At 39.6% G+C, this 12,980-nt stretch overlaps 1 protein-coding gene across 1 annotated transcript; it reads right to left on the bottom strand.

The window, feature by feature from the left end:
• Positions 1 to 4,096: 4,096 nt before the first annotated feature.
• Positions 4,097 to 9,021, bottom strand: vax1 (ventral anterior homeobox 1; the record flags this gene model as incomplete). Its single annotated transcript, XM_079833368.1, has 3 exons — positions 8,797 to 9,021; positions 6,835 to 7,022; positions 4,097 to 4,645 (listed from the first exon to the last, which is right to left on the bottom strand). The coding sequence occupies exons 1-3, from the start codon at positions 9,011 to 9,013 to the stop codon at positions 4,097 to 4,099; spliced, it is 954 nt and encodes a 317-aa protein (XP_079689494.1). The 5' UTR covers positions 9,014 to 9,021.
• Positions 9,022 to 12,980: the final 3,959 nt, after the last annotated feature.

The following is a 12,980-nucleotide window of genomic DNA, read 5'->3' as shown; positions in this document are numbered from 1 at the left end:
TAATTGCATAAAACATTACACAACAATGCGAAAACATTATGAAATGGGCTATTTTGGTGTAGTGCCTCTCATACGGATCAACCAAACCAATTGGGCTCTCCAACCCCTCAATGGGATGCTTGTTGCTTCTAATGTGGCGATTAATGGTGTTTATACCACCTGCATAATTGTTGTTTGAAACCTGTGTGATTTGATAACATCTGTATTTAATCTACCACAGCAGGGGCCATCGCTGATTATTGTTTCGAGACGTCTGCTGTGTCAGATATGTAATAGGCTTAGTGATATGCCACCGAGTCAGCAGGTTTCTGTCATAAACGGGCATTTGCATCTCTATAGGCAGTTAATCAGTAAATGATTAGATCACTTAAAATGAACACAAAACTACATTCACAACCCATTTTACTTATAAAATGTGATGCATTTCTGAGCGAAAAAGGATGTTCAGAAGACTGAACTTGATTTTATTGTTAAAGCTTTTGTTAAATTTGAATATTTTGCGTTTATCGTGAAATAGTGTTTATCGTAATTGATTGAATCGTGAAAAGTGGTGGACTAAATAAGAGGACTTGATGATGTCTGCCAACTGGACATTTTTTTTGTGTTGATGAAATATGTTCCTTTCATTCAAAACAAGGTCAGAAATTTGCATTAAAAAACGATAGGGTCGATTTGGATTTCTCGCGAGATTCAACCCTTGAACTATTATAGCTTTTTAATTTGTAGCTATTATTTTCCTCTGATTATTCTTCAGAATGTGGATTATTTATTATCAGAAGAGCACTTATGGGATTATTTCTTGATCAGTTCAGTCAGGACAAGGTATATCAAACTTTAAGGGCCCAGGCAAGTCCATGTGCCAAAGGTACCAGCGTGTAGCTGCTCAGCTTTTCGAAATCCCCTGATTGGTTTATTGGATCAGTTAGTTAGAAAAGCCTGTCAGCATGTATGACACTTCAGGGAAAGACCAGGAGAGCCATGACGGGATTTAACGCTCCCCAGGAACATCGGGGTCACGAGTCCACTCCACGATTGTGCAAGGTTCTTTCACAGCGTGCGTTTACGCTCTGATCACCATATGTAAGCACAAATAAAAGAGGAAGTGAGGGACGCACAAAGAGCACAACACACCCACAGGATGCTGCCTTTCCTCCCGCCGTAGGCCGGTGTTTAAGGGCTAGTCATGTGACGCAGGGAACGTGTTGGTGGTCTCACACAATCCCTCCTTCCCTCTTTCACACTCTCCCCCATCGTCTCCACCCGTTCCCTCACCCCGAACCACAATGCAGCTCGACCTTCAGCCTAATTGGGCTGTGAGGGACGAGAAATGGAGCGAGGGGGGTGGGGAGAGAGGAGGCCAAGACCGTTGTGTTTTTTTTTTTTTTAGGAAGATTCCCAAGACTCAGAAGGGCAGAGACTGCTCAAACACTTCGAGTAGCAAATTGACAAAGGCCTTTAGTTAGAAGCTTCCAATCAGTGCACACATACATGGACGCGAAAACACGCACACATACATGTGACGGTTCAAAACCGAAAGCTAAAACTTAAAAAAAAACGGGCAAAATTCCACTAGCATTTGTATGTGTTGTTCAGACTTTTTTCAAATTGTATTAACAGCATAACAAAACAAGTTATTTTAAATAGAATAACAAAATTTCTTTTTTTTAAATGAAAGCTTTTCAGTGTGACCAGCTTCCTTTTGAACCCCACTATCTGCCAGAAATCATTATTGAATTTTTTTTGTTAAGTTACACTTAAAATAATGAATTATATAATTAACAAATCATTTTAAAACTAATATCCTGGTTTTCAAATGCAATTTTTTTTTAATGTCAGGATGCGGTGACCCATCGGGGGCCCTTGAGAGAGCGATGCAGATGGGAAAGGAACTCAGCTGCATTGAGAAGTTCTGCTTTCGTTTGGCTAGTCATTACCATTCTACAACCTTCAGACTTTGCTCTAGCATACATTTATATTTTACCAAAAATTGTATAATATTCACTCTTCCTACCCTGTTTATCTAAACTTCTTTTCAATAGTCGGTCTCTTTTATAAAATGCAAAAACATTATGTTCATCCAATCACAAGGACAGATTTTGTTTTCTTCATGCTCCTATTGCTGTGGGGGGGGGGGGGGGGGTGGGGGGGGGGGGGGGGGCAGTTGTCTGGTCCTTCTTCCATGTCACATTTATCTCAGTTAAAATCACTGTACCTTACTCTTCATCCATATTTAAAAGCAAGTTAAGAGTCTTAATTGTGTTGTAAAGAAATGCAATTTCCAAATTAAAAGATAATAATACATACTAGATAAATCAGACTAATAGCTCAAACCAACCTTTGAAATTGATCACTTTGATTATATACTTCCTGTAATATCACAGTTGGACCAGTAGATTTCCCATAAACGTCCTGCCATTGTGTTTGCTACGATTGCTTTTATGTCCAAAACCAAGATATTTCTGTGAAATTGAAATTCTGATACTCCATTCAGGTAGAATATATTAAGAGTAAGAGCATTTGTGATTCCAGAATGTTCAGACACATTCATTCATGCAAGGCTAAACTCCTGAATGACTCTCAAACATCACCACAGCAGACAATGACAGAACTGGCAGTGTTAAGTGACCTTGGACTATTTACACTGCTGCCGAGAACGTCACACGAAGAAACCATCACACCATTTAGAATTTACACAGTTAAGAAAGATGGAATAAAAGACTGAAGAGATTCGTTTTGTTTTGACTTTTTAGTTATATATAATATATATCCACACTCATACCACGGTTCACAAACTTCAAGATATTTAACAACAACACCACCAGAGCTTTGATTGGCTATTCAGTCAGAAACCCCGCCCCCCATACATTCATTCTTTCATTATTTACAGATATACTAATGATCTATTTATTACAGACGTGAATAATTTACAATAAAATAACAATTTTAGTTATTCAATCTTCTTGCTTTTATACTACAGTAATCGTACCCTGTTTGTCCATCAGAGATCCGCCTCGTTTCAGCTCTGATAATAGAAAGGGCGTGAAATTCTTCTGGAAAACTTTGCCGCATTGGTACAGGGGTTGCTGCTCACGGCAATACGTCTAGTCCGATAATGCGAGGGTCTCGTCGATACTCCGGAGCTTAATCCCAGGCAATGACATCTCAAGTTTTCTCGAAAGGTTTTCAGTTAAACACGCACCTAAACATGGAAACCAGGACTACAACTTTAGTACCAGCACACACACACACAGAGGAGAAAAACTGCATATTCAAGACATACAAACTCACAAACTGAGACTGCCTTCAAAACTCGTTTTGGGGAGCACCCTCACAGAAACCATTTAGAGAACAACACAGGACTATTGGACTATTTAACGGTGTGACAGCGTTTTCCTTCGATTTAGTCAGAACATCTTTAACCAAACGAATACAAAATGTTATGGACATCTGATCTCATAGCTTGGTACAGCAAACTGTGTATATAAAGCCACAGTATGACTGTATTGTATGCTAACCTTTCGATATGAATTCCGATATAATATATATTTCATTATTTGAGACTTGGCAAACGCAACTATGTAAAAATCACATTTAGAATGCTCTTCAAACTGAAAACATGAAGTTCAGTTTCTATCAGGGGGTCTATGTTCAATACTGTTGTGTTTTTGCCCAGCAGCCTTCAGATTAGTTTTTAATCTGAATACAACTGTCCAGCTCCAAAAAAGGTGTATGGGAAAAAAGTGCCCCGAAAATATTGCCTCAGAAAGCATTTTCATCTCTCTTCCCCTCCATAATCTCTTGCTACATTCCTTCCTCAAGCTCTCGTTTGTGTCAAATTTGGAGAAACTTTGATTTAGTGCAAAAAGCTCTGAAAATCCTCATTTTTGAAAAGTATGAGTCCACCTTTTTACAGTTCTGAAAGGAATCAAGTGTGCAGGTTGACGACATGAAAAAAACACACAAAAAAAACACAAGATTGAAAATACACCAGCACCGATGGGACAAAAGGGGCGAAAGTGATTTTAAAAAAAAAAGAGAGATAATCAGAGCTCAAACTAATTTCAAAACAACAAAGACAAAAAGAAACCCCTAGTGATCATTCCAAAACTTTCTTGTCTAGCACTTCTTTGCCATTGGTCCGCGAGTAGGGCTCAAAGGCGGAGGAGCTCAGGTAGCGGGCAGAAAGTTCCTGCAAGTTCCCTGCGAGGGATCCGGCCATGCCGAGCGGGGTGGAGGACATGCGTGAGGCGACCGACCCAAGCAGAGAGGGCATAGGAAAGCTAAACAGCCCGTGGGCAGGCGGAGATCCCTGCAGCCCCGTGACTGTCCCCGAACTGGTCACCGCTGGCAGCGGCGGGCTCCCTCCGGCTGTGCCTGAGCTGGCCGCACTGCTGCTACTGCTGCTGGAGGAGCCTCCATTAGCGGTGAGGCCCAGGGACGGCCCACGCAGGGCTGAGCTTAATGACGAGCTCCCGCAGTGGGGCAGCAACCCTGGCAGGCCAGGGGGAGTGAGGAGCCGGCCCTGCTCCAGGAGACGGAGAACGCTGCAGGTGGCGGCTGTCTCAGAGACCACGGAACGCAGCTCGGAATCCTTCCCCTGGTCCTTCTTCTGCTTAGTGCGCCGATTCTGGAACCACACCTTCACCTGCCAAAGGACGGAAAGAGAGAAAATGACTTAAAATAGAACACAACAAACAAAATAATATGGAAAATGGTGTGATCTTGCATAATACTACTATGAATATAAAGTTAAATATATCTATATGATTTATAGATGTGAAACTACATAAGGTAAAATGTGATTAGATTATATATGTCTAAGGTAAATCTGATTCAATTTTGGGGCAAAAAGTAAAAACGCTCATTAAAATGAAACGCGCAAGTAGAACTTATTTTGAAAAAAAAAAAAAAAAAAAAGGCTAAACGTAATAGATATAAACCTTTTTAATGAACAAAAACATGTGCCTTTTCTTTTGAAAAATACCACAATACAACAATTGCTTTTGCAAGGACGGATGGATCAATACTGTTTCAAACCACGTAATTGTACTGTATCCATTTCATTTAGGTTTACAAAGAAAGAAGAATTGGCAATTTCCAGATAATACATGTTTAGATCAAGCTCCAATAGCAAAATAAAGTCATGATATATATTTCTATAAATAGAAAAGGAGGTTCTCTTCAAATTACTTCAAATGATTGATAGATTCAGAGAAATAAGAACAATGAAGAATGACTAACATCTCAGAATTGTGTCACGTAGTTTAACTGTCACATTAAATGCATTACAATGGCGGTCATACTATTTAAACGTTTCGTGTTAGTGCAAGATTATTAAAGAACGAATAGGCAGCTCTGTTTAGCAGAGCTTTAAGTACATACCTTAACAGTATTATCAGTGTTGTAATGGCATGCTAATTACTGAGTTATCAGATTAAACCTGCCATTGTTTATAAATTACCAACACGCACATTTGTCATTTGTATTTGTTTAATCTCGCAATGTTCTGGATGAACTGGAAGGTCAAGGAAAACAACTATCTTTTCCCTCTCATTCTCGTTCTTGACTTTGTCTTTGAGAAATAAAAAATGCATTGTACACTTTCACAAATGGATGACTTTCCTTGTTTGATCTTTCCAAGTACATTTCCAACACAATGTTAATTTCATGATGCCGTCATTAAGGAGCACTTCACCGTCCTCATCAGGCGGCCAAGAAGAGACACGGGAAGGTTTAATGTAATCAAGGCATGGATTTGAACTGCACTGCAGCACGGAGCATTAGAGAGGGCATTAGTGAAGCTAACTCTATTGTGCTCCCTGTGTTAGCAGCACCGATCTGCCTCGGGGCTTCAAATGTCGTAATTTCGCCCCACAGGAGAGCAGAAGAATTTTAAAGTCGTTAGTGGGTTGATGATGTGATAGAATGTGACACAGTTCAAATGGCCAACAGAATTAGAAACATTGAGACAGCATTGTCGTTTTGCAGGTGTTCAGGGAGTTTAATTAGGGGAGGCCCGATCAATAGTAACAACACATGACTGAATAATTGAGGAAAGTTATTTAAATGTGTTAAAATAGAAAAAAAAGCAGCTATATGATTGTGTTTTATAATTTTTTTTTGTGAGCCATACTGACATTTATCCTTAATAAACGCAAGTCACGCACACATGTGGTATAATGAACATGTTCACTGATGAATAAACAAATAAAAAACGTGGGCTCCAAAATTAGCCTTACTACAGTTTCCCCGTATTGCAGATTATCCAGGGAGACACGCAGAGAGAGAGAGAGAGAGAGAGAAAGAGAGGGATAGAAAAAGGCCAGAGAAGCAGAGAGAGAGAGAGAGAGAGAGAGAGAGAGAGAGAGAGAGAGAGAGAGTGCATGTACAGTTCACTCATGTAATCTCAAGCTCGCGACCTCTTGCTGACCCCTGCGTAAAGCATGTGCTGCAAATGCATCACTGGGCTTATTTTTGTAAAGCGGGCCCTTATTCCACTGACAAACCATCAAGCAAAAAAATGTCAGGAAGATGCGATTGGATCATTGATGTTTTAAGTGGCCTGAAGGGATGCCACAGAATGAACAAAATGCAAATAAAATAAAGATATTTATGAGAACATATTGCTACCAGGTAGCTCTGTGTGTTTTAGGATGTACAGAGAATCAAAAATGCATTTTTTACACATCAAATAATAATTATGTTTATGCATCAGACATTTGTCACAACATGTCTGGGAGAGTTTGTCTTGTGTTTACGTAGTCTTTATAATTGATTGTTTTGTGTATTTGTAATTGTATTTGTGTGTGTCGATATGTGCATTTCAGTGTGTACCTGAGTTTCAGACAGGTTAAGTTGTCGGGCAAGTTCAGTTCGTTCTCGTCCCACAACATACTGGCACCGCTGAAACTCCATCTCCAGTCTGTACAGCTGTTCTGCTGTGAACGAGGTCCTAGTACGCTTTGGTCGGTCTAGATCCAAACCTTTGGGCAGAATAATCTCTCGAATCGAACCTTTGGCATCTAAATGTCAAGGGGAAAATGTTTTCAGTAAATTACAGTATACACCTGCTATAAGATTATCATTAAAATATTAGTACATACAATTAGCAGAAATCATAATATAATAAAAACATGCTAAAAGTGAAACATTTTTGAGAAATTAATATACGTTGTCATGCAAAATATATTAAACATTACAAAAATTGGCATTTAAAATCAAGAAAACCCTTTTCCCCAAAGGCCATCACGTTTTTTTTAGGTATGTCGTGGCATAAAATGCCAAACAAATGCTGAATAGTCCTTTATTATTTTATTACTAAGAAAAATGGTCCGTTCTTTTAAATACCAACTCATCAATAGTTGCATAGATCACAAAAACACACAAAAAAATCTTTCAAACAAACAGCAAAACTATTTAAAAATGTTTTGTCTTTCACATTTTAGTTATAAATATTTCTAATGTTTCTACTATCTCAGAACACATTAAATGATTACTAAAAACATTTTTTATTAAAGTTTTCAATAAAGTAAATAAAAAGGAGGAAGAGAAATGTGATTTAAAAACTAAAGAAATTAAATATTTAAAAACATACACCAAACACGTTAGCTAGTTATTTAGATTTAAAATCAATCTTTTTTTGTTTGTTTGTTTTGTTATTCGTTTCTCTGTGACATGGAGAACTGTGCCCCAGCATGCTTATCAAAAAATTAAATCAATAAATGCATTTTTTTTTTTTTTTAATAAATTAAGCTTTATGACAACTTCAAAATCATAAAAACACACACACACACACACACACACACCCACCCACACACACACAGGTCTAGAAAATTATTTAAATCCAGATACTGAATTATTGTATTGGCTGATGAAATGACACAATAATTTCATACGGTTAATTTCCTCATATTTCAACAGGCCTCTGAGACTGACCTAGATTTAGCTTCCTAACCTAAATAAATTAATGGAGCTGATTGCTCTCCAAAATTTTACAATCAGCTGACAGTAGCAGGAGGGGCTTCACAACTATGTTAGTAATTTGACACAAATATAGACAAACAGTTTTTAGCCAACAAATCGCAAAACATAATAATAGCTTCTCTGAAAACTTGTGAAAAATTTTCAATTTACAAATCAATTGCTCAACAATCTCAATTACACTGTTTCTGGAAGAAGAAAAAAAAATCAGACATTTAGATCTCCATTCCGATACCTTAGTAATTTTTCAGATGATGGACAAAAAGGTTTGAAGCTCATAAATATAAAAAGCAGAGATCATACGACCATCTAACAACGATAATCAACATAAACAGTTATGTAAATAAAAAGTTAAATTACAAAAATAACTAAATTATTCCTTAAATCTCACAATCATAGAAACGGTTAAACAAATAAAACTTTGTCAATCATATAGTACAGTGATAAAGTACTTTCCAGCTTTGATAATTATTGTACTTATTTTAGTGTTTATGTCTATAATTGTAATACACTGTTGAAATGACTCTAAAAAGCATTTGCAACCAAAAGGCAGCAGATAAACCCACCATAAGAGCTGCAAAAATAACATTCATAATTATTTTTCTATAATACAAAACACATTTTTCCCTGTTCTGAAATTCAGCGCACATAAATTTACTTATGAACGCTCGAATCAATATACATTCACTCATGGAAGAAAACAAAACAAAACCATAGACACAGAAGAACTAGCACTAAAAGCAAAATTGAAAAAGTTCAAATGAAGGCGATTTCCAGAATGTACTGAAAGCTCCAAAGGAGTGTTCTTAAACTTACCTCGAACTAAAATCCTCCGGCAGTAGTCAGGATCTCCTGAGCTCGTCCGGCTCTTTTCGCAGTTTTCCACTGGTCCGGATGGAGAGAAGGACTCCTGCTGGTCCTTCAAGAATGTTTTTGAAATGTTCCCCTGAGAATCCTTTCCCTCTTTCCCCTCTTTTAGTCCATTCTTCAGCAGCATTCCGGACTCTGAGTCTTGGCTGTAGCGGACTTCCATAGTCGCTTATCCTCTGTGAATATTTCTCCTTCTTTTTCCCCTTGTTGGGCAGAAATAACTGTTCGGGTACGGACACACACTGCTTATTCTGGGTAATATAGGTTTGGTCTTTCTGTAAAACAGCAGCTTGGAGTCGGAGTCAGATAGCTAATGTGCCACCAGCACTTGCCCAGTCCACTGATCTGCCCTATTATCTCTGTGCAGACTCACTTGCCCAATGATCATAGACTTCTCACCCAAATTCAACAGCAATTTAACAGCTCCTCTCCTTGTAACATTCACATCAGGCTGATCTCCGGGTAATCAGAGCTGTGGACGGACGCATGCTCGCCGCTTCAATTGATTACGGTAATTTTGCTGCCTCCACATTTGCGTAACCTCATGAATACTCTAAACTGTTTGGGAAATACACATTGTCCTGATAGAGGGGTCCACTCACTCCGACCCCCCTCTCCGCCCTCGTTCACACAGGATCAAGGGAGATGATTTGCCTCGAATCGCCACCACGCACAATCACAGAGCCAAAGGACCACCAGAAAAGTTCCACTTCATTCCTCGATGCCCAGGCACTGGCCGTTCCTCTGCTTTCAGGCTGTAGTTCGGTCGGGCTAACTTTGCGTGCAGGCTGGCGAATCTCCCCCCGGATAACGGCCCGATAACACACACTGCACCCTTGGAGCTAATACAAGCGAAGAGCAAAAAGAGAGAGAGGGAAAGATCGGTGGAGAGCAAAGAGAGAGAGAGAGAGAGAGAGAGAGAGAGAGAGAGAGAGAGAGAGAGAGAGAGAGAGAGAGAGAGAGAGAGAGAGAGAGAGAGAAAAAGAATGAGGGAGGCGGAGAGACCTGAAATACGGAAAAAAAATGGAATCCACTTCGCTCGGAATCTGTAGTGGTAATGAACACGGATTCACAAAAGAAAGGAGATGAAAACAAGGGAACTCTGTCAAGCAGGGGACAGTGTGCAACAACCACCCAGAGTTAACCAGCACCTCAAATACCAACCCAAACCGAATGCTACGATCACTCAGCCCCCTTACCCTGAAAGAAACCTGCTAAAACACCGCAAAAAAATTCCACCTGTCTGAGATCCCAACGCTAAAACCCAAAGCGACCCCCTCCTCCTCCTCTCTCCCACTCCTTCCACACCACTACACACCCACCCACTCAGTCTCGCCTATTTTCATTGTCAAAGCAACAATATCTGGGGGAACAGCAGTGGTCTGTAATCCAATAAGACCATTGATTAGGCTACAATGATTCAATTCAAGCCAATGGTTGCGAGCATGGAACAGGCTCGGACCCTTCTTGTCACCTTGCAGGGCCAGAGGCCCTCTTCATGCTGAACTCCCCCCCTCCCGAAGCCATTCAGTCCTTTATGGGAAACGGAGAGCAAAAGGAGTGAAAGATGGCAATTATCTAATTGGACTATTAACAAACAATTCTGTGAGTGTGTCTGGTAGGGAGCAGAAGAGGATGGGGAGGGGGGTGCTGGACTAACTTCATTTAGCGAGTGTGTGGGGCAGCCTGTTGGAGAGAGGGAAAGGTTGTTTAAAGAAAAGATGAGAGGGAGGGATTGTTTAAAGAAAAGGTAAGAGCAGGCTACGAAAAGGGGCCGCAGGGGCAGAGGGGCAATTCTGCACCGAGCTTGGGAAAAAGAGTTTGGTGGGACGCGTACCAGCTGTGGTCCGAGACGTTCCAGGTCAACAAAAGAGGAAGATGTCCTGCATGGAGACTGTAGGACACAAAACTGTCTTGGTACAGAGGCATCTTCAAATATCTGTTGCTTTTTAAAACTGTCGGTGCTGTATAATACCTGTTGAAAAGAACAACAAATTTTAAGCTTGGGATGCTGGTTTCTAAAATTACCCCTTATTAATAATGTGTTACTTAAGGTATGAATATCAACCCTTAAGATACTAACATGAATCCTTAAGTTATAAAAGTCAAACCTTAAGAAACTAATATGTTCCCTTAAGTTAAGAATACCAACCCTTAAAAATAATAATACAAAGATTTATGTTACAAATATCAATATGAACCTTTAAAAGTTACACCATGTAACTTTTTATGCTGTTTCATGCATACTGAGCTTTTTACACTGTTAAAGACTTGGATTCCCAACCTAAACATGGACAAAGTTTGATGGAGTATTTCTGTGCCAAAAATACTCCTTCCGGTTTCTCATAAGCTTCTGAAAGTTTTTTCGAATATGGGCATATGTGACGTCAGATGGGACGGAATGTCCTTGTACGGGCTCTTCTCCCGGAAGGGCGCGCACGTGCGACTAGAGCAAGAGAGCAAATGCTTTAGGGAAGCCGGCTGCGCTGCAGTCACAGGACTTCACGAAATCAACAATTTCACCAAAGATGTGTGTTTTTGGTTGTCATGGCAAGACAATCATGTTTTTCCGGAGCAGCAACGGAGTTGTGCAAGTGTTTGTTTGTTCCCTGAATTTCGGCAACGATGGTTTATAAACAAGGTAGGGCTGTGCAATTAATCGAATTTCGATTTCGATTTCGATTTTGCCTCCCAACGATCACCAAAATAGTACAATCGAGAAAAAACGATTATTTTGCCTTGCGTTCTGAATGAAACGCGCACGCGCACATCCGCCCCTCCCGAAGCCACAAATCTCTCTCAGGTCGTGACTCGTGAGTCTCGTGACTCGTGTGCATATCATCCGCTGGAATTTAAAAACTTGGCGCGAGTAAAGATGGCAGAAGGAGGGCAGTTACAGCAGCGTTTGGTGAGCAAAAAAGGCAAAACCAACTCCGTTGTCTGGGAACAGTTTGGCTTCGAGGAATCAGACGACGAGCAGAAACATGCTAAGATTTGCTACATGGCAGTGGCTGCAACGCAAGGGAACACCGCGAATTTGTTTAACCACTTGAAAATTAAACACAGAGTGACCTATGACAATCTAATAAAGAAACAAAAACTGACGAGAGCAGGGGAGCCGTGTAAACGTCATTTTTTTCCTTCATATTTTTCAAATAATTCTCTCTTTGTAAACTTTGTTCAATGCATGCGAGATTGCGAGTGCTGCCATATTTTCGAATATGACCAGTCGTTTTCACCGTCATCACCCGGGTTTAGTGCTTTAGGGTTTAGGTTTAGAATGAGAAGCCGCGCGCGCTGTGAGAAAATGTGTCATCCGAGAGCGCGCACACGTCTCTCAGCGCGCAAATATTGAGTTCTCTTTCAAGTCTTGCTCTTAAACGGACAAACTCACACAAAACGTATGTCAACATGTCCATCTTGATGAGTATCTTAGCAGACATAGTCTGTATATGCCTTAAGTGAACTTTATACAGTCGATAAAGAAGACGCGAGGTCTTAAAGGGGCAGTAGCCTTTACTGCGGTCTGTTTAATGTCAAACAACAAAAGACAAGGACATCACTCACCGCTCTTGATTGAATAGCTTTTGTAAGTTTAATAGGATTAATCTTTAATTTATGCACTCAAATATGCAATGTTATTTTACATTTGATACATTTCTGTACCTGAAAACTAATGTTAGACGTACATGAAAAGCATAGCCGAACCATATTGTTGATCTTATTTGTGGTTATCATTTTTACGTGAATACTTTTATACTTTGATTCGAATATATGTTATATTATTTATTTTAATAGTTAAAAAAGTACAACAAATGTTACAATTTCAATTGAATTGTTGAAAGGTGTATTTTTAATAAATACAACACATTCCCAAAGTCATGTGAAATAATCGTGTTACATAATCGTGATTTCAATATTGACCAAAATAATCGTGATTATGATTTTTTCCATAATCGAGCAGCCCTAAAACAAGGTACAGCTCAACTCCGGATTTGTAGCTCACCTAATGCTGAAAGATGTAGCAATCCCAGCGATTAAGGTTCACTGTTGTGTGTTGGTAGCAAAATGTAGTAAAAATGCTTCAAATGTCTTTTTGTTGTTAGCTATCGATTACATTGTTTTTCTAT

The sequence above is a fragment of the Gobio gobio genome (genome assembly GCF_949357685.1).
Source record: "Gobio gobio genome assembly, chromosome: 13".
In the NCBI taxonomy this organism is placed as follows: domain Eukaryota; kingdom Metazoa; phylum Chordata; class Actinopteri; order Cypriniformes; family Gobionidae; genus Gobio; species Gobio gobio.
The sequence above is the reverse complement of the archived record's forward strand: the minus strand, read 5'-3'. Positions and strand labels throughout refer to the sequence as shown.